The sequence below is a fragment of the Opisthocomus hoazin genome, chromosome 14 (genome assembly GCF_030867145.1).
Source record: "Opisthocomus hoazin isolate bOpiHoa1 chromosome 14, bOpiHoa1.hap1, whole genome shotgun sequence".
Classification (NCBI taxonomy): domain Eukaryota; kingdom Metazoa; phylum Chordata; class Aves; order Opisthocomiformes; family Opisthocomidae; genus Opisthocomus; species Opisthocomus hoazin.
The window spans coordinates 20,675,373-20,694,981 of record NC_134427.1 but is presented as its reverse complement, the minus strand read 5'-3'; the positions used below and the strand labels follow the sequence as shown (position 1 = coordinate 20,694,981).

General features: G+C 44.1%; 1 protein-coding gene across 1 annotated transcript in view; it reads right to left on the bottom strand.

The window, feature by feature from the left end:
• Positions 1-19,053, bottom strand: part of ALG13 (ALG13 UDP-N-acetylglucosaminyltransferase subunit) — a 31,332-nt gene extending 12,279 nt beyond the window's left edge. The window contains exons 1-20 of the mRNA XM_075435273.1: positions 18,890-19,053; positions 18,514-18,676; positions 17,675-17,813; positions 15,960-16,056; positions 14,589-14,776; positions 13,987-14,269; positions 13,596-13,679; positions 12,684-12,734; positions 11,906-11,952; positions 10,874-10,946; positions 8,981-9,062; positions 8,441-8,621; positions 7,462-7,537; positions 6,644-6,752; positions 5,360-5,424; positions 4,349-4,449; positions 3,441-3,568; positions 2,509-2,746; positions 2,231-2,344; positions 1,856-2,012 (exon numbers count right to left, since the gene is read on the bottom strand). Of these exons, the coding sequence (XP_075291388.1) occupies positions 1,856-2,012; positions 2,231-2,344; positions 2,509-2,746; positions 3,441-3,568; positions 4,349-4,449; positions 5,360-5,424; positions 6,644-6,752; positions 7,462-7,537; positions 8,441-8,621; positions 8,981-9,062; positions 10,874-10,946; positions 11,906-11,952; positions 12,684-12,734; positions 13,596-13,679; positions 13,987-14,269; positions 14,589-14,776; positions 15,960-16,056; positions 17,675-17,813; positions 18,514-18,676; positions 18,890-18,970 (2,457 nt within the window). The 5' untranslated portion in view covers positions 18,971-19,053. The remainder of the gene's footprint in view (positions 1-1,855; positions 2,013-2,230; positions 2,345-2,508; positions 2,747-3,440; positions 3,569-4,348; positions 4,450-5,359; positions 5,425-6,643; positions 6,753-7,461; positions 7,538-8,440; positions 8,622-8,980; positions 9,063-10,873; positions 10,947-11,905; positions 11,953-12,683; positions 12,735-13,595; positions 13,680-13,986; positions 14,270-14,588; positions 14,777-15,959; positions 16,057-17,674; positions 17,814-18,513; positions 18,677-18,889) is intronic.
• Positions 19,054-19,609: the final 556 nt, after the last annotated feature.

Sequence of the window (19,609 nt, the reverse complement as noted above, 5' to 3'; positions counted from 1 at the left end):
CACTTCTTTACCTTTTGTTCTGCCTAGCATACTTAAGGTAATTTATTTCTGAAGACCTACCACTGCTCTGTGCAATACAGTCAAGTTGCTCCCTCCCAGAACTTCTCCCGCTCAAAGCTGAAGAGGAGGGAGCACGTCCCACACAACAGCCAAGACTGCCACCCCCAACATACACTCCTGCGTTCCTCACCCTGGAGCATTCCCACCACACCAACAGTAGATCAGTTCATCCAAATACTCTAATTATCATGAAAAAAGGTTATCTTTAGTCACAATTAGTGAAACCCGTGTGTGGCTGCTGGCACAGACACCACTGTCTGCACTAACTTGACGCACACATGCAGTCTGACTCTTTCAGAGAGCAACACCCATCGCGGTTTCCCACAGGACCCCTTTAACACTTCACATGCCCCTTCTCTTTGCATTTAAATCAGTCCTTAGCTGCACCACCATTTAAAATAGAGAGTTCTTTGAAGCACGAACATAGGATTGAGAGGCTCGCACAAAAGAAGTTGATTCACTCCTTTGTGATGGCTAAGGTGACACTCAAAATTCTCCTCAGAAGACATGGTGACTATGAGATCGATAAAGTGCTCAAAGAGGCTTCTAAGATTTCCAAGGTTGAAGCAGAGGTGGTAAGTCAGAAGGTTCTCCCACCAGGCCTCTAGCAGGATGGCAGAGTTTTCTGCGAGATGCATCTTTCCCCAGGAAATGTTACATTCCTTTACTAAACAAGACAAGGAAGAGACAGAGAAAAGGCTTTGGCATTGACAGTAACAAAGTCACTGAATGAACATGAAAAACTATTCATTAGGAGCTGCAGGTACATAGTCTAGCAATGGGGAGGAAAAGCTAGGAAGCTATTGATTTCATGTTGGGGAAAAAAAAATTGCAGGATTATCTGTCCTTACTCCTTGACACTCCTGGAGGAAAATCAGAGCAAAGATTACAGATCTAGCACACGAGGACAAATTAAAAAATGCCTGCTACTCAAACAGCCCTGAGCAGATTCCCCCTCTGTCATTTAAATAACAAGTCTAACATTTGTTAGGTTCACTGCTTCAACACAGCGAAAAGAAATTCAAACCTAGCAGGTTTTTTGATTTTTTTTCCTGGAAAAAAAAAATATCTGCTATCCTATTCAAAACACCTAAATATCAATTGACCTTTTGTAGCATATCCAGCTTTGTACTAGGCTTAGACTACAAATAAAGGAAAAATATTTAAAGTTTAAGAATACACTGTGCCACTTCATCTACAACCCGACAGACAGACTGTTTTAAGAGAAGTCTAGAATTGGAATGTTATCCTGTTTCTGTAGCAGAAGAAACTGTTTCAGGAGCAACATGCTATCTCAAAACATCACAACTACAAATTCATAGAAGCAAGCCAGGCTATTACTATACAGTTTCTGAATCTAGTTACACAAATAATAAATTATAGTGTGGCAAACAAGTGAAAAGCTTTCTCCCACAACATTTAGCACTAGACAGACATCTACAGTAGGAAGGGATTTTTTTTGCTTTGTTTTCAAATCGCAATAGAAAGCAGAAACGTGAGCCTACTTTTATGAAAATAACTAAAGAGTAAACAAGTGCTGCTGGTGAGGGGAGGGAGAAAGAAGGGGAACATTTAGAAAAAAGTGAGGTTTTAAGCATGTTTCACAGGATCTAGACTAATTTCAGCTTTCTCAGAAACACATTCACTGCTAAAGCTTATTCCAAGTAAAAAATTCAGAAAGAAAAAAAATGCTGCTGTATATTTAGGTAAAGAAGTGCTACACATTTGTACAGTTTTCCCCTGGGCTTCCTCTCCCTTACAGAGGTTTTAACACACCCTTTTGTTCATAGCTTACTGGTAAAGTAGGAAAAGCAGTATCATCCTCTCCTTCAATTTCATAGAAAGTTACAGTTTCTTCTGGTCCTTGAGGCTCCTCTCCACTCCCTGGTACAAACCCATACTGACATTCCTTATTCACACACTGCATCTGACGGCGGCTACGGCTGTATGAGCTTTGAAAACAAGAAAGGAGGTTAAGAATCATCACTATCTGGAGTTTCACCTTGGTTTCATTACTCAATTTTAACTTTTTTCTTTCCAGAGAGGCACAATAAACCCATTGTTTCATACTGTGCCATTAACAGCCAACTCGGCCCTCCACATACCTCTCCCACCATCCTCCCCAGCTCTTTTACAGCAATGTTTTGTAAAGAGGTTTATATTCACTTACCAAGACCTGCAGGAGAAACTCTCATAGCTCTGATAGCATCTCTTTCCTGGACTGGGGTAGAATGCTATTTGAGTGCCAACCATGTTGTGCCTGTTTATAAATCGGGCAGATCCCCTAAGTTTAAAGGGTAAAAGGTGCAATTACCAGGAAGTGCCTCTCAGATGGAACTCATTTGTAGTTTTTCCTATTAAATAGCACAAACTCTCTCCTAACTAGTCTGCAAGAAGAGTGAATAGGAAAGCAGTGGTGAGCTCAGACAGCTTTTCAAGACTTCATACCTTGGCATCCCAAATCCACGGTTATGTCTCTGAGGAGGATTCTGAGGATGGCAGGGTTCGTAAGGTGCCATGTTTCCACCACCCTGTGAGCAGTGAACTGGAGGAGAGCGTCCTGAAGGAACACTGTGTTGTAGCCGGGGTGGAAGAACTGGCTGACCCCTGCTATAAGCCACAGTCATAAAGACTTCCTTTCCACGAACTTTCTTAAGCATTCTCTTCCGTGTTTTCATATCCATTTCTGCAGTTTCAGTTGAGGACAGAAAAGACAGGTTTATGCCTTAAACAGCTGACTCTCGAGCTATGTTCTCTTTATCATTTGAGAAGAGTCAATATTTGGACACATGGAAAAGTCAATGGCCCATCCCAGAAAAAGTGCATTTTTAAGTACGCAATCTTCATACCCTTATTTTGAAGGCTCAAGCAGGCATCCTAATTTATGAGCAGAATACAAGCATCTCATACACGAATACCCTCCCAACTTCAGCTGATCAAACCAGTACTCTCGGTGTTAAAATCTCTTTATGAAGGCTGCATTTATTTATTAAAAAAAAAAACCTCCAAATTAAATAAATACAATCCCTATTTAATTGGCTGAGGAAGCCCTAGTCCATCCATGCATCTCTGCCAAGGCCAAATCAGACAAGCTTTTTGGTTCACAGGCCCAGTCTTTACACATGGTTCTCCAGCACCAAATTTCTTCTTGGTAATTTTGAACAATACCAACTTTGCTACGTTTTTGCAAAGGCAAATTCATCCCTCTGTCTGAAGCATCACTTTACATCAAACGCATGCAGCTACGAAGTTTTGTATCCCAGGCTTAATTAAGTCACTTCCAATATCCAAAGACTGCTACCGTTAAAACTGTCATGAGTGTCTCCTCCACTCCCATCTGGCCCCAAGGGATGGAATGTTTGTGGAAGTCTGGTACAAACCTATTCCTGAGAAGTATCCACCTGTTACTTTCTGATAGGTTCCTCCTTTTCGGCTGGGAACCATATTCCAAGCAAGGACAGGCGCCACTTGTGTCACTGGTTTTAAGTTTGCCAAAGGAACTGTATGCCTACACGAAGAACACTGATGTTAGCAGTGCCACAGGGATACACTGTGCATAACCCCACAACAACATAAGCTGAAGCAACACTAGGACATCAGAAAAAAGAAAGCCCCACAAACTGAAGAGTGTAGGGAGCTTGTGGAAATAAAAATAATAACCTGTTTCTCTGACACCAAGCACACATTACTGTTACTCGTTTATTTAAAAAGGCAAGCTAGGATTTAGTCTCAAAACTATTGACTTCCTGGGCCAAGTCGTTCTTCCATGCATCTGTATGCCTTCAGCAGCACATCTGAAAGCATCTGACAATCACAGAATTTTTGCAATACGTCATCAAGATGAATTCTAGGTTTGGAGAAGGGTGAATGCTTTGAACAGCAAAATGGGGAAAGTGATTAGACTCACCAGAAGTGTCAATTATTTAGTTATTTGAATACAACATAAAAAAACTCCAGAGAAACCAACAGCAGAAGGTAATTCGCTATCCATGAATTAAGCCCAAACTGCAAAGATCACTTTCACATTCCAGAGAAGAAAGAGCAGCAAGATTTCACAGAAAGCAAGACAATAATGAATTTGGCCATTAGAAATACAAGAGAAAAAATTTCCTGCAATATTCTATTTGAAGAGTGATAGCCAACAAGGAAGCAAAGCCTCACTTTGTATTTAAAAGCCTAGGTTCTCTTCTCTTTTCAAATTATCTTAACAATCCTATTTTAAGCATCTGTGAATATACAAGCCGAACCAGAAAGAGTTCAAACATGAAGTGGTCACCAGACTGCTTACTTTTCTGCCAGCTCCTCAACGAATACAGTCAACGTGTTGCCATCCTGTCCAACTTCCTGGATATGAGCATTGTAATACTTACCTCCAGGCTCCAGACGTACCTGGAGAGAGAACAAGGGAAGTGCTAAAAAACCCGAACTATATCGGAGGATTCAGAATACTGTCTAGAAACCACTAATAGCAAAAGGCTGCTCCTAGCTGATCCTACGTTAGCGAGCTGGCCCAGGGGTCTCAAATACTTCTTCAAAATAGCAGGCAAAGTAAAGAGCACTGTGCTAACTTCAGAGGAACAGGGAGAGGGGGAAATCAGTCTTGTGAGTGACTGAGAGGTAAGAAGATACCTGCTTTCTAACTTATTTTTACACACTGTGCCAAGTAGGTAAGTACCAAGGAAAACCACTGTTTAACAACTTGAGGAGAACAGAAGACAAAACAGGAAACTGGAAAGGAAAGCTCTGCTCAGCTAGAAACAAGTCACTAAGTGAATCATCAGCACTACCTCAAACAGCGATAAAAAAAATAAGCCCTCACTACATACAACACTGGAATACAAAGAAAGCTGACTTTCCCTTCAGCATCTCCTGGCCAGATCATGCTATTCCTCCCTTTTCATGTCTTCCCTTTCTATTTTATCAAAACATTCGCTACATTACTGTTGAGAGGTGGAAGACTGTCCAGATTTGGTGCTGACCTCCAGTGAAAATCTAACAGACAGCTACCTCAGATGTATATTCTGTGCATTTTGAGCTGTCGGTCTGCAACTTTCACACTCACAGAACGTGTATCACCAGTTCACAATGAATTTCCAAGCAGCTACTCCTTCACACTACCCAATGTTTAGATTTTAGAAAGAAATTAAATTAAAAAGAAAAGTCAGATTAACAGCTACAAGGAAGAGAATGAGAAAAGCCTTAGAAAATTCTATGAAGTCAAATAATTTTATGGCTTACCATACTCCATTTAAGGCAGTTTTAATATTTTATCATAACTGAGTCTCCTTTGAGTACTAACCTGACACTTGTCTCCTAAATAGTACTGTCTCCCAGCAAACACCATGTAGTCAGTTTTTTGAAGCTCTAAAAATAAATGCATAAATAAATAAAAAGGAAAAAGCCTTTAAACTACTGTTCTTTCTTCATGTATCCTAAAAGTATTTCATGACATCACCCAACTACAAGTTATAGGCCAACTAAGTTAAGTATTTCCTATGCATATCTGAACATTCCCCATAGTAACGGTGAAGTCACTGTAGATGTTCTTACAACAGACCATAACCAGGCTAAGTCACAGGAGATCAGTAATATCCAGATAATCCACCAAGTGGCACTACTACTTCAATACCACAATGGTTTTTGTGATGGTACCGAGTTAGTCCTGCATTTAATACCAATCCTGGTATTAATGTTGGACATGCCTTATCTTACTAGAGTACTGGTGGCACTTAGCAAAAAGGAGATGTTCTCCAGAAAAAACTAACACTGCCTAAAGTCTACTTGCTGCTAGATTTCAGTAGGTTTTTCTCCATTCCTCGCCTGGATTCTCTGCACATCAGTACTCTACATCAACAATTAGTTACTATACTCTGTTTCAAGAATTTTTAATGACCCTCATTATTGCTCATGCAGTTGTAAAATGCTGGAATTCTCCAGTATGCAAGGTACTTTGGGTCAGACATCAAACACCACTTCAAAACTTATCTTTCTTGGTAACTTCTTTATTTACAGATCAGCCATAGTGTATGTCAAAAAGCAGCAACCTATGCCAAGCCACGAAGCCCACTGAAATCTCCCAGGATGTTCAAGCCCAGGAGAGCTGGGAAGCAAGAGAAAACTCATCTCATCTGACAGATGTCAATGCTAAATTTTATGATCTTTGTTACTATACAACTCTGAAGCCAAGATCTTGCTCTAAAAAGCAGAATTACTTGCATACATGCTGCAACAAAACACTCTGAAATTTGCATGATTTCCAGTACAACAGAAGGGTAATGGAGTTCTGTACTCTGCTTTGAGTACTTGTATTTCCTATACTATAGTCACCAAGTAGCAGAGGTCAGATTTTTAGCAACCTTATTACCATTATACAGTGTCAGAAGCAGTGTATTTCATACTTTGAAACGAAGCCAAGAAACTAGCTACTATCAAGAAGATGTACCACCTACGAGTCTCTGCTGGGTTAACTAGTATCCTTCACATTTCAGCTGTAAGGAAACAGGTGACATCGGCGTCAGACTAATAAATTTAACGCTGAGCCTATTACAGAAACCGCTGTCTAGTTTTCCCTTTTTAAAGATACCTTTTCTGCTGTCCAGCCAAACATCAAACTCCACATTTCGATAGATCTCAGGGTCCAGTGCCTTCAGCACTTTATAAGGAACAGGCATCTTTGATGGATTTTCTGGAGGCTTAAAACAGTTGAAATGGAACATTACCAAGTGCACTTAATGTGTTCAGCAGAGTCTCTATCCTGCCAGCATCTGTGGACCATTTTAAAATGTACACACACTCTTTTCCAAAATTTTCACTTCCACTATTACTTGCCTTAAAAACTAAAGCTCAAGAACATGAAAACACATTTAGACATTCAGAAGCTGAGCAAACAGACTTTGGAAAGGTTAGAAACAGGCTCAAGACGAACATCCGGCATATTCTTTACTTAAAAAGAACTGAAGGAAGCTAACCAGATCAATGAAGCCATGGCTTCAAAATTTGGTGGGAATTTCAGTTACTATATCCGAAAACAGGTTTCTATACATTTTCTAAAATTGTTCCAAAGTGACTGATACTGTGTGCAAAGCAGAAGTGAACTGATTTAAACCATTTCTGGGAAAAACAAACAGCAGACCAGGAAACATCTGCTAAACTCCATCTTTGGGGGGAAAAAAAAATTAAAAATATTAGCTATAGAAGAACAAGAGAATCTCAGAAAGGAAAAAGGCTTATTCAATTTAATAGAAACTCAAGGGCAAAACCAAAAGACTAGCAGATGGAAGACATAAGCCACGCACTTTCCAAAAAGTAATTTTTAAAAAGCAGAAAATAGGGTTTAGTACCAACAAGAGTAATATCGCCCAACAAAATAAACCATATGGAATTCTTCCCTAACTGACAAACCTTTTCTTCTTCAATGCCTTGTTTGAACTTATCTTCCTGTGGATTGTCAGTATCATTGCCTTCCCAGTCGTCCGCTCTAAGTAATTGAAAATAAAATTACAAACGATACTATGCATAATTTCTAGCCAGGATTAAAAAGTCAAGCGACTGTTCATGCAACCTGAAAAAGCACCATGGTGCCATCAAGTGGTAGATTTTGCTTTAAGCACCAGCCACGGCTGCGATGCAGTACAGGACAACCCTTTTCCTAGTTTCAAGAAGATGACCTTTGCTTGTTCCAACACCCACCCCTAAGAAGGGCTACTGCTTGCATCAGGAAAGGATGAAGATGATCCCACTGACCGATTCAACTCTTGCACTGTCAAGTACAACCAGATACCCTGTTCTAAGTCCCATCAAACCAATATCATCTGCAAGCATTCAGTAATGGTCAGAGGCACTCCCCTCAAGCCCTTCTAGCGACTTGAACCACACGGGATATGAGGGTTTCCATAGGTACATTCTGTCTGTTCCCCTCACCCTCAGTGATCCAACAGACTTTAACGCCAACAGGTAATTGTCTATTTGGGGTACAACTCCATTAAAAAAGGACAAACTAGAAAATAAAGCAGAGCTCATTTTCCCAATACACTATTGCCCCTGCAGAGCTACAGAGGCTTAGAAGAGTAACAACAGTTTCTCACTAAAAAAAAAAATCTGATGACATAAGGAACCATTTTATTTACAAATAAGATGTCATTTTACAGAGTAATACACAACTATAACATAGCCAGAAGCCGATGATGTTCAACTACGTGACACTTCCCAGCTCCAGGGAAAGCACACTCTCTTCCACAATACAAGTCAGCTTTGTGTTTGAGTCATGAGATAAGAGAGTTAACACCCCATGAATATTCAAAGCAAATTGGAAAAGTTGCCTTTTGCAAGGCTTTTAATTTTTTTTGCTCCCTTTTACCACATCCCCTTCCCAAAACACTACCTCTTTTCTGATGGATTTCTGGATACTCTTTCATGAAGACAATCAAAGTTTGCATCCTCATTTCCTACAGAGCCACTGTTTCTGTTCTTCTTGGATCCACTTCGAAACACCTCAACTGCAGACCTTAATTCTTCCTCATCCATGCCAAACACATCTTTGTACAGGATCTCATATAATACAGCTGAAGAAATTAACACAAAGCTCAAACCAAATTAAGGTAATACCAGATCCATAAGAACTGTCGAAATTTGCAAGATAAACATATCTTCATATATTATTCACTATTACAAAACACTACTTATATTAAATTCAATTAAGGAGAGCATCACAAAATAATTCAGGTGGGAAGAAAGGACCTCTGGAAGTTATCTGGTCCAGTGCCCCACTTAATATACACATACACTCATTATTCTACCTATTAATATACAATCTATTAGCTTCCATCTCTTTCTGCCCCATCCCAAAAATCAAAACGAACACTGCCTACAAACATGCGAAAACACATAATTCTCTTTCATAGAAAGATGATTTCAAGTTTACCCTGGCAAATAGCAGCATCTTCCTGGAATTGTTTTGCATATACAGAGTCATAATGGCCGTTGCCGGAACAACACAGTAAAATCTGGTAAAATCAAAGAAAAAAAAAAAAAAAGCAGCTTTAAGGCTGGAATGATGTAAAGCCTAACTCTCTCTACTTTATATTCTAGCTCAAGATTATATTATTCTTTCATTCTACAGTCAACCCCAACTCACCAAGAAAACAATAAATATTCTCAATACAAATATGAAAAGGCTGTTGAATCAGCTTAAAACTGAATCCTAGGTAAAGTCTCTAAATAAGTGTGTCTACTATACAAAGAAAAGCTCTCGATTTGTAAATCATGCTGTATTAAACATGAAACATTAGTTTCTTTCCAGCTTACTTCTGAAACCACCAATTGCTCAAGAGGTAAAATAAATACAAGCCGTTAAATGCAGCACCCTCCTGAGATACACTGTCCAAGTATCAAAGGCACATATCACCCTTCCCTACCTGAGGGACTAGAAGAGCATCTGCTTCTCTAGCCCTCAACAAAGCCTTGCTTTTAATACGCAGTATTATGCTGCCTTTTCAAATGATGCATGCTTTCTGCAACATATGCACTGATACACCAAGTAAACGTAGACCATCGAACCCCATCTTGGCATGCGACCACAGCCAACGGCAACTGGCAGAAGCCCTCAGGCAGCTGTCAGCACACTGCCAGCAAGGCTGCTTCCCAGTGAACCGGCAGGAGCGGAGATGCCAGGGCTCTTCATTCAGTGTGCCGACACAAGCTCTCATCTCATGGCGAGAATGAGCAACACCAGAAAGAGCTGCTGCCTGTACATGCAGTCTAATGACAGACAGCTGCCAAGACTTAGTGAGAGCTCTGGTGCTAGAGCCTTCGAGGACAAACACATATTTAGACTATAGCACTCGATTTTTGAAGTTAGCTCATTTTGGAATTAGATTAAGCTACGTATGAAACTACATAGGAAAAGAAAGAAGCGCATGTAAACAAAGACAGTAATACTAACCAACAGAGAAGAAGAGCTGCAGCAGCACAGATTTCAGAGCAGACTAGCCACTTTGGCAAATATAATAGCCCGTGCTGAAATCCATACCACAGCAACTTCACTGGCATCGTGCCTGAGCTATCCACATAACTGTGTAGGCACATCTACATGACTGCAGAAAAAACAAGAGGGGTCAGATGGGAGGTAATACAGAGTACTTCTCTTTTCTGTTCCTTCTTTTTGCCCCCAGCAGTAGTTCTTGTGTAGGTAAGAATGGGAGCTAATGGAACAGCTTAACTGTGCTCAATTTGTATGTCATAGAAATGAATCCGTTCCTTAGATTAATCCATTCCTGTTAACTTCCCTGTTTCAGGAAGAAAAACTGCAGCACACCTCATCTGACTTCAGGAAGAGAGGTACTGGGGTGGGGGAGAACACCTTCTCTGTGCCAATATGATAAATATACCTTGTTCTGCTCTTCAACTCAACGCAGATATTTCATTCTACCCTGTCAGATCAGTCAAATTCCCACTGGGAAGTGTTTCTACCCAAAGATATTTCAGAAATATGAAAGAATATTCTGGAATTGTGATGTTACGTCTTCCTTCCAAACTTAAATTTCTTTTCAATAATTAACTGGAATAACAAAACTGACTGGCATGGGAACAGCACACAATCCATCCCTCGGATGGGAAGCAAAGCTACTACAATTAACTGTTGTGCAAATACTGTGCTTCTTCCATGAGCTGAAGTCAGCTTTGGGGTTTTGTTCAGGTATGCGAGAGCACTGGACTTACAAGAGCTCAATTCCAGCAGCAAGTTTTACAACTAGACAGGACTGGAGGTAACTAGGACTCAGGGGTAGGGATTGGAAATTGCCTCACTTCTCCTCACCTTGTCTTCAAAGCCATTGTCTGTAGCATAAGTGGGTGGCTTTCCAGGGTATCGGTACAGAATAAAGTCTCGTCTAGGTAAGCAGAGGAAAAACAAGGCTTGAAAGAGCACACTTTTAGTAGAACGACATTATGAAGAAGTCTGCAGGGAATTGTTTAGAGAATCCGCTGTTGGTTTACAGAAAAATCAACCAGAGTACTTTTCCTGATAAATGAATGCAGCATAGCTGCCACACAGCAATAGCTAGATGAGCAACCATCACCCATCTTAGGGGGAAAAAAAAAAAAAAAATCTGGAAAAGACCATTACATTTAGTCACAGGTACAGACGTATCATATTAGGTCAAGTACTTTTGCTTATGGCAGGGTGCTCAGACATGAGACAAGTCTAAGTCATTTAATCACCCTGCAAAAGGATAAGAGCCTCAGTATAGAGAACTACTAACTCTTGCAAAACTTCAGTTTGTTCCTCTAGTACTGGAACAGAACGAGCCTGCAAAGAGAGGGTTCTTCCTTCTACCACTGGAGAGCCAAACTGCTTGTTACAGGATGGCAGCATTTTTAGTGAGACACCAGCACCTGCCCAGGCTTAGGTTACCTCTGAAATCAGTATCAGGATTTACACACCAAGCAGGGCAAGCACTCCTCACTACCCGAGCTTTCAAGAACACCTACAGGAGTTCTAGTCATGCTTGTAAGTACCACACAGTGTTTCCACTAAGCACAGCTCTTTGTTTTATCCCCATGTTCATCTATCAGCCACTAGAAGGAAACACTTAACTTCTGAGTTTAACATCAGCAAAAAGATAACAAATAAACACTGCTGGAAACTGACCCTCCCCTTAATCCACAAGATGAGAACAGGGGCTGTGATGGCACCTATTTACATGTTAGCTTAAGTAACTTAATTAGGGTAGCATTTCTCACCGTATTTCACACATTATTATCTCAGTGACAAACTAATAAAAGGTTCTGGGACCAGAACCTGAACACCATAAAGTCCAAAACAAAGTGAAACTTAAGAGGCACTTACTTGTACATCATTGATAAAGCACTCATTTCCAGCTGGCCAGCACTTTCCTACGCAAAATTATGAGATTACATGAGATAGCAGAGCAGCGTTCAACACCAAGAACTCTATTCTATCTCTCTGTAGTATTAAAACACCCAACCAAACTCACTGAGAGTTGAAATATTAGGATTTCCAGGAGGAAAAAAAAAAGCAGCCTGCTACATGGGATGACCAAGATTACCAAACTGAGTAAGATGGAGCTAGTTCTGGCAGCGACTCTTAAACACACCATTCAAAATGCGTTTTTTAAATTAACAGCACTACATTTGTTTCAGAGACTGCTACATTCACCATACTTATTGGTGAAAGTCTAAAGAAATAAAAGTTTGACCTCTAGTATTCAAACCTGGGGGTAAAGGAAGAAGCAAGAGACTGCAAAGCCTAATAAACATGTAGTGTGAGCTACACTCCACATATTTTCCTTTTCCTTCTCAGAGAAGAATTGCAGTTATGAATATGGCTCACGAGAGGCCTCAGCTTTACTCTCCAGTCTGCACAGACTGCTCCTTTGCACCAACACAAATTCCCCACTAAAACTGGTGTTGTTTATACGTGTGACATGTACAAACCCATAGTATTACCTATGCAAATGAGACCCCAGAATTGGGCTCTATCTTAAAAAAAACAACCACAAAATCCACAGAACCCCAAATCACCACATTTTAACCAGCGCCTAATTACTTCCCTGTTCTAGTCTCCTCAAACTTCAATTTCTTGGTAAATATTAGACCAGTCTTACCTTTGGATCTCCTAGCCGTTCAAGGTATTTCTCAAATGATCCTTCCACATACTTTCAACAAAGCAAAGAAGAAAACAAATATAAAAACTTAGCTAGTTGGAAAGCAAAGTTAATCCTAAACACTACACCACAGGTTACTATCTGTTGAATGGGAGGGGGCAAAGACACCAAATTTGGGACTAGTCGGCCAATTCCTATCATTTCTGCGTTCTGAAGGGCTGTGGTCTGACTGGGGGTATGACTTCAGCTGTTCCCTGCCTTAGACCATGGGAAACATTTGGGGTATCAATGTAAAAACACCAAGAGATCCTAGATTAGATTAAGCACTTATCTGTGACTGGGGGGAGCGGCGGCCAAAACACACAGAAAGAAAAAAAAAAAACCACAAACAAAAAAAACCCTCAAAGAGAATCCCATCGCCACACAAAACCTCACTGTGCATGCACCCGCCCAAAACTCGACACGCAAAGCCAACCAACCAAAAAAACCTCCCAAACCCATGACTTTATGCAACAATTAAACACACTCTGGAGTTTTCCACCACCTTTTGATATTCGTTTCTTACTCCAAAATCATACTATTTTCTACCTACTAAATTCTGCAATGGTCGGTCCACAGAGAATACACTGCACAAGTAACTGTCACCCTATGCGCTGAGCATTAGCAACTGGCTTTATTCCAGGAACTTCAGACGCACAAAGTCAAATAAAACTTGTGTGACTACAACTCAAGCAAGGTGAGCACGCACTCCCTCTGCCATTTCTCCTCTCCTCCACGCACCGAGGCTGGCAAAGCGCGACGTGTTTGCGGTGGGTACATTTACGTGGGTACATTTATGGCTGAACCGCTCGCCCCCTCCCACGTCACCTCCTCATTCCACGTGCAGAGCTGCCCAACGCGCACCTTACTTACAGAGTCAAACTTCTGCTGGTGTTGCTTCATAAACAAGACACAACCTTTCCTAACTTCCACATGGTGAATTTGAGATGAAAACAGCTGAAAAACAGAGGTTGTGAAAGAAAGAAGGAGAAAACTGCAGAGTTTAGTGTATGCTTCACGTTGGGTTTATTTTACTCACAAAGCCAACCACCCCCCCAGAGTTCACAGAACGGGGGACGCTGCCGATGGCCCCGGGCGCTGGGGGGAAGAAGCTGAGGGGAGCCCAAGCGACCCAGGAGCCCGCCCGGGGAGGGGGGGTCTGAGCCCACCCGTCCCCACCCCGCTGCGGGCACCCAGGAGGGGTCCCCGGGAGCACTCCCCAGCCCCGGGCCTGCCCCCCGGGACCCGACCGACGCCGCCCAACCTGCTCCGAGACGGCTCGGAAGAGGCAGGAGGCGTCTTTGGCCGTCATCTTGCGGTACAGCCCCAGGCTGCCCAGGTACTCATCCATGGCCACCTCGCTGAAGGACTTCTGCCCGAAGTACTTCTTCCAGCCCTTCTGCATCCTCCCCGGGCGGCGGCCGCTGAAGCGGCAGCGACAGAAGCGGGTGAGGGGAATGGTGAGGGGAATGGGGCGGGGGGGGGGGGGGTGAGGGGAGCTCCGCGCTGCGCTCGCGGCGGGTGGCGGCCCCGGCGCGCGGCTGCCGCTAATGAGGGGCCGCGCCCAAGGCGCCCACCTGCGCCGGGCCTCGCCGCCGCCCCCACCGCCCACGGCCCGGCCCGGCGCGACCCCCGGCACCCCCCGGCCCGCCGGCGCCGGGCGCTGCCGCGCACCCTCCGCGCCGACTGGAGCCCGGCCCGGCGCGGCTGGGGCCCGGCTCTCCTCCCCCGCCGAGCTGCCCGAGGGCCAGCGGTGCGCGGGGGTGCCTCCCCCGCAGCAGCCATTTTCAGGGCCCCCTCCCCAATACCTGACCCGCTCTCCCAGCACGGGGGGGGCGGGGGGGTCGTTTGCCTCCAGCCCCCCGCCAAAGGTCCTTTCCTCCGGGACCTGCCCGGTCCTCGCTAAGCGAACTGCTTCCAGCTTCGTCGCTCGAGGTGTCGGTGACGGCAGACACCCCAAGGGAAAACCAAAGAGTCACCCAGAATTTCCTGCGGCGTTCCTGCCCCCGGCCCAGGGGTGAGCTGCTAGCGGCGAACTCCAAATACCAGCAGCTCTATAAAAATCACGAAGGAAGCAAAAAACTGTAGTTGCTCCTAATAAAGTACTCAGGGAAAAACGTTATGGGTCGGCAAAAATCACTCTTGCACAGCAAGATGTCTTCCACGTACAGCCCTGGGTGTGTGGAGAATGCCTCTACCTCACATTCAGCTTGCTAGTAAAAATTGCACTCGGGCCTCAGATGCACCGATCCAGGAGTTCCTTCTTCTAGTTTAAGCAACAGCAACAAAAACCCCAAACAAATAACACACAGGAAGGGCAATTAGCACCAACTATGCACTTACACAACCCTAGAGTATTACAGACCAAATAGCCTGCATGAACATACTAAGTTTCAACCCCCTTGATTTTCAAAATATTGACAAATGGACGGTATTATCAACACAGTTGACAATTTCAATACTTCAGACGGGGATCTCTAATCAGCATCGAATAGGAAACATGGCACTTTCCCGAAGTCCAAAGGAAGTAACGATGGGATCGACCGATGGGATCTGGCATCGACTGTGTAAATGGAGCGACTGTATTGTCAGCCCCATTCCTCTCCTACAGGCCTGTTTTACTTTGGGAGTAAATCAGCCATAACCAGGCGTGACAGTCGGTGGCCAGTTTGGCAGCAGGTTTGCAGCTCTTGACTTTCCCCACCCAGATTCACCCCATGCCCTGTCCTCCCCTTTAAAAAGGCATCAATCTCTCACTTTTTAAATTCTGTTTTCAGTGCTTCCCTCAACACATGAAATTAGAGCCGAAGGTGTCCGCTCATTTGCAGAACATCACAGGAACATCAACAAGGACAACTCGTTTCCACTAGTACCAGGTAAATATGGTCAAGAGACCACTACGCACATGCCATGCCCGTTAAGACGTAATTTAGCTTGTCCTCCTCATTGGAATTACCAACTCAGTGCAGATTGTATGACGTAAATATCTTTCTGTCCAAGAAACTAGACAGTTCATGCTCCCCCCCGCCTTGCTGGCACTGTGCTCTTTTAAGCATGAAGCTAGATGACTTTAAACTGGCACTAAACAGGAAACCATTTAACGTCAGTTAGCATTAGCAGACATTTTCTTTTAGGGTTTGTCCCAGTGGGCTCTTCAGTATGGAAGGCCTCACTAGGAGAGGAGAAATGTTTTATTCTGACACTTTTATTCCTCTGTATTGTTTATTGAAGTCCAACAACTTTATCCAAGAACAAAGCAAACTTTTCTGGCTGTCCAGGAGGAAAAGGTTTCAAAGCTGACAAGTCCATCGACTGCAGTGTCTCCACAAGAGTGCTGTAAAAACAGACCAAAACCAAAAATTAAAAAAAAAATCCATCCCAAAGGGAAATCTTTTCTTCATACAATTTTCTTTCTATTTGTACATATGTAATGCTTTATCACTGAAACAAAAATAAGGACGTGTATTGAAAGGAAGAACAGACCCATCACCAGCTCGTAGGCAGCATTCCTGAGAACACAGTTCGCTTGCACAGACAACCTCAGCTCTTAACTTTTTAATCTGTGGTTGCAATGTTGGAAAACTCAACAAGATGTGAGGATCTTCACCATAAACCGTACCAGGAAATTCATCCTATCTGAACACATGGCATAGTTCTCCACTTAACGCATAGCCAGAAAGAACAGCTTGCTATTATCAGACTGCAGATAAGGCTCAAAAGCTAGCCACAAAAAGAAAGAAAAAATTCCTGTCTCCACAGCTGTCAGAGGCGCTGAGAGAATAAGTTTAAGAAACTTGCCCAATACAAACGAATGGCAGGCCTAGTCTTTTCACAAAAGGCTCTTCTGAAACATACAAAATCCTATTTGCAGGGCAAAGGAACAAGATGCAGACTAAATAATGGGAGTTTCATTTCCTCTGCCTTCAATTTAGAGGTCATCTGTTATTTATAGAACCCAATCAATTATAAATAATCATAGAGAAAACAGTAAGATATAGTCAAAACAAGAGAGTAAATTATACTAACATGAGCCAGGATGAACACAAACAAACAAAAGGAGCTGGGTTTTTTTGTTGGTGGTGGGTTTTTTTGGAGGGGATTGATTTTTTTTTCCTTGAAATGGAACTCCTTGTCAGAGGATGTGGTAGATTCAGGAAGTTTGGTTAAAAGGGCAGCCTGAATAAGTACTTGGAAGACAGAAGTATTGAAAGTTACTAACCAGACTGCATCTGATTTAGGAATCCCCTTGACTCAAAGTACTTCAGAGCATTAGAGGGAAAGTAATACAAGGAAGTACCATATGGTCCTGCCCCGTTTCTGCTTTAGGCTGGGCACCCACATATGGCCACTGCAAATAGGATACTGAGCTACATGGACTCTTGATCTGTATCAGTAAGGCCATTCTTATGTTTTATTTTAAATACTCCAGATACTTTCTATTTTATTATGTCAGTACATCTATACAGTCAACTTTAGTGCCCTTTACAAGGAAAATCCACATAGCAAAATGATGACATGCAGTCCTAAGTCTGCAGGGAGCGATGCATTCCTTATGACTCATGGTTACAAACCGATGGTCTGGGATGTATTATTTCTACACTTCAAAAAAGAATCCAACAACTAGTGAGAAAGAGAGAAGCTGTTAGATGCCTCTCAGATGCTACCTGCCTGTTCCAGATTCTATTTGGTTTAAATGGCTCTTCTTTCAATCTGAATACATGTGCCCTCAAAAACCAAAAAAATTAAAAGGAGTCATGGTGAAAAGGCTCGATAAGCTTGGTAAATTAGCAGCTAATGTTAATCTGTCTACTATGGAAAATCTACGTTGCAAACAAATGGTTGTTAGAGAAGGATGTACATTTGCTAGTGACATTCTCGATGCCGAAATAACACACCGAGTGATGGTGCTGAACACTGCTTGTTCAGTCAGGACAGCCACAGCAGCTCCATACCTGCAATTACAGCAGAGGACGTGCCCATCTCTGTGGAGCTGTTTTGCCAGTTCAAGCTGATGGTTGTTCATCAGCTTTTCATTAATTACTACTACTAGCGGTTTTCCTTTTTCCAGAGTCTCCAGACAGCTACCTGCACCTGCAGGAGAAACAGAAAACACGGTGGGTTTTTGCCCTGACAGATAAAATACCATCCTTCTTGCTCCTGAAACACAGGAGACTCCTGTGAAACAGAAAACACACTGAGTTATTGCCCTGATAGATAAAATACCACCCTTCTTGCTCCTGAAACACGGGAGACTCCTGAAAACGAACACTTAACCGCTCAGCTCTAGCTGTGGACCTGAACGTTCCCTGCCAGCCCACCCCAGAGCCCTAGAGAGAGATTTAGAGAGAGATGTGGGGCTGTTCAGCCTGAAGAAGAGAAGGCTCCAGGGTGACCTTAGAGCAGCCTTTCAGTACCAGAAGGGGCTACAGAAGGATGGAGAGGGGCTTTTCACAAGGGTGTGTAGTGATACGACAAGGAGGAACGGCTCTAAACTAAAAGAGGGCAGATTTAGATCAGACATCAGGAAGAAATTCTTCACCATGAGGGTGGTGAAACACTGGCCCAGGTTACCCAGAGAAGCTGTGGGTGCCCCCTCCCTGGCAGTGTTCAAGGCCAGGTTGGATGGAGCTCTGAGCACCCTGGTCTGGTGGAAGATGTCCCTGCTCATGGCAGAGGGGCGGGAACCAGATGATCCTTAAGGTCCCTTCCAACCCAAACCATTCTAGGATTTCACCCACCCGACTTCCACTCCTGCACCCAGAGCAGGCTCGGCCAGCGCCCGGGGCTCTACCTGCGTGGCTGATGACCAGGTCGGCCCTCCGCAGTTCCTCGGCCAGCGAGTCCTTGAAGCGGAAGGTTTCCACCGCCAAGGCCGGGCTGCTGCGCGGGTCCGGCTCCACCGCGCCCCGCCCGACCTGCAGCACCAGCTTCTGGCAGCCGCGGCTCTGCAGCACCTGCGGAGGAGGGAGGGCGCGGAGGGTACCCAGGGCGGGCACCGGGGCGCCTGACCCCGCTCCCCGCCACAGACCCTCCGCGCCCTCCCCACTGCCGCCTCACGGTCCTCACAACCGCCCCCCTCAGTCCCTGGAGGGCGGGACGGCTCCCAGCGCGCAGGCGCCCGGTTAAAGGGGAAGCCTGGGACCGTGCCGCGCTCCCCGCCGCCTGACCTGCAGGGCCGCTGGGGAGGAGACGGTCGCGATCAGGTCGTCGAAGCTGGTGGTGCCCACGGTGACGAAGACGGACTTCATGGTGGCCAGCAACCGCCCGCCCGGGCGGGGAGCGCCAGAGGGCGCCGCGCACCGCAAAATGGCGGCCGGCCTGGGGCACGCCCCCCGCGCGCTCCCTCAGGCCGCTGCCTCCGCCCAGGCGGGCCCGCAGCGGCAGCTCTGTAGCTACGAATATGGGGGGGAGGGGGAAGAAAAAAAAAATCTTTAAAAAGACAACCCAAATTCGGAAGAGGGATTCAGAGAGTTTTGCCCTCCGCATGGTATTTAAGCGCTTGTGGCACGGATCGCTGTGACTGGGGCCAGGCGGTTGGGCTGTTTGCAGGCTGCCATTACCACAGCATGGCCACACTCTTTGTAGTGATGCTGTGAAAAGCCGGAGTTGAAGACTCAGTAGTCAGAAGACTATTAAGCAGATGTTTTTTACTACGGCACCAGGCACGTGAGGGATCTCTCCTCCAAACACATGCCCCGAAGAGACACAGTTAGTAGGTATTTATGCCATGTTAACACACATATTAATTACATTTCCAAGAAATGCTTATCCTAGTAATGGTTTTTCTATCGTTGTAATGTCCTTCAGTCGCTGGGGGTCTCGAGATCATATTGCAGCCTCCTCATCTCTGTAGTTCGCATACCTGTTCTCCCAAGGCCTAAAGGGAT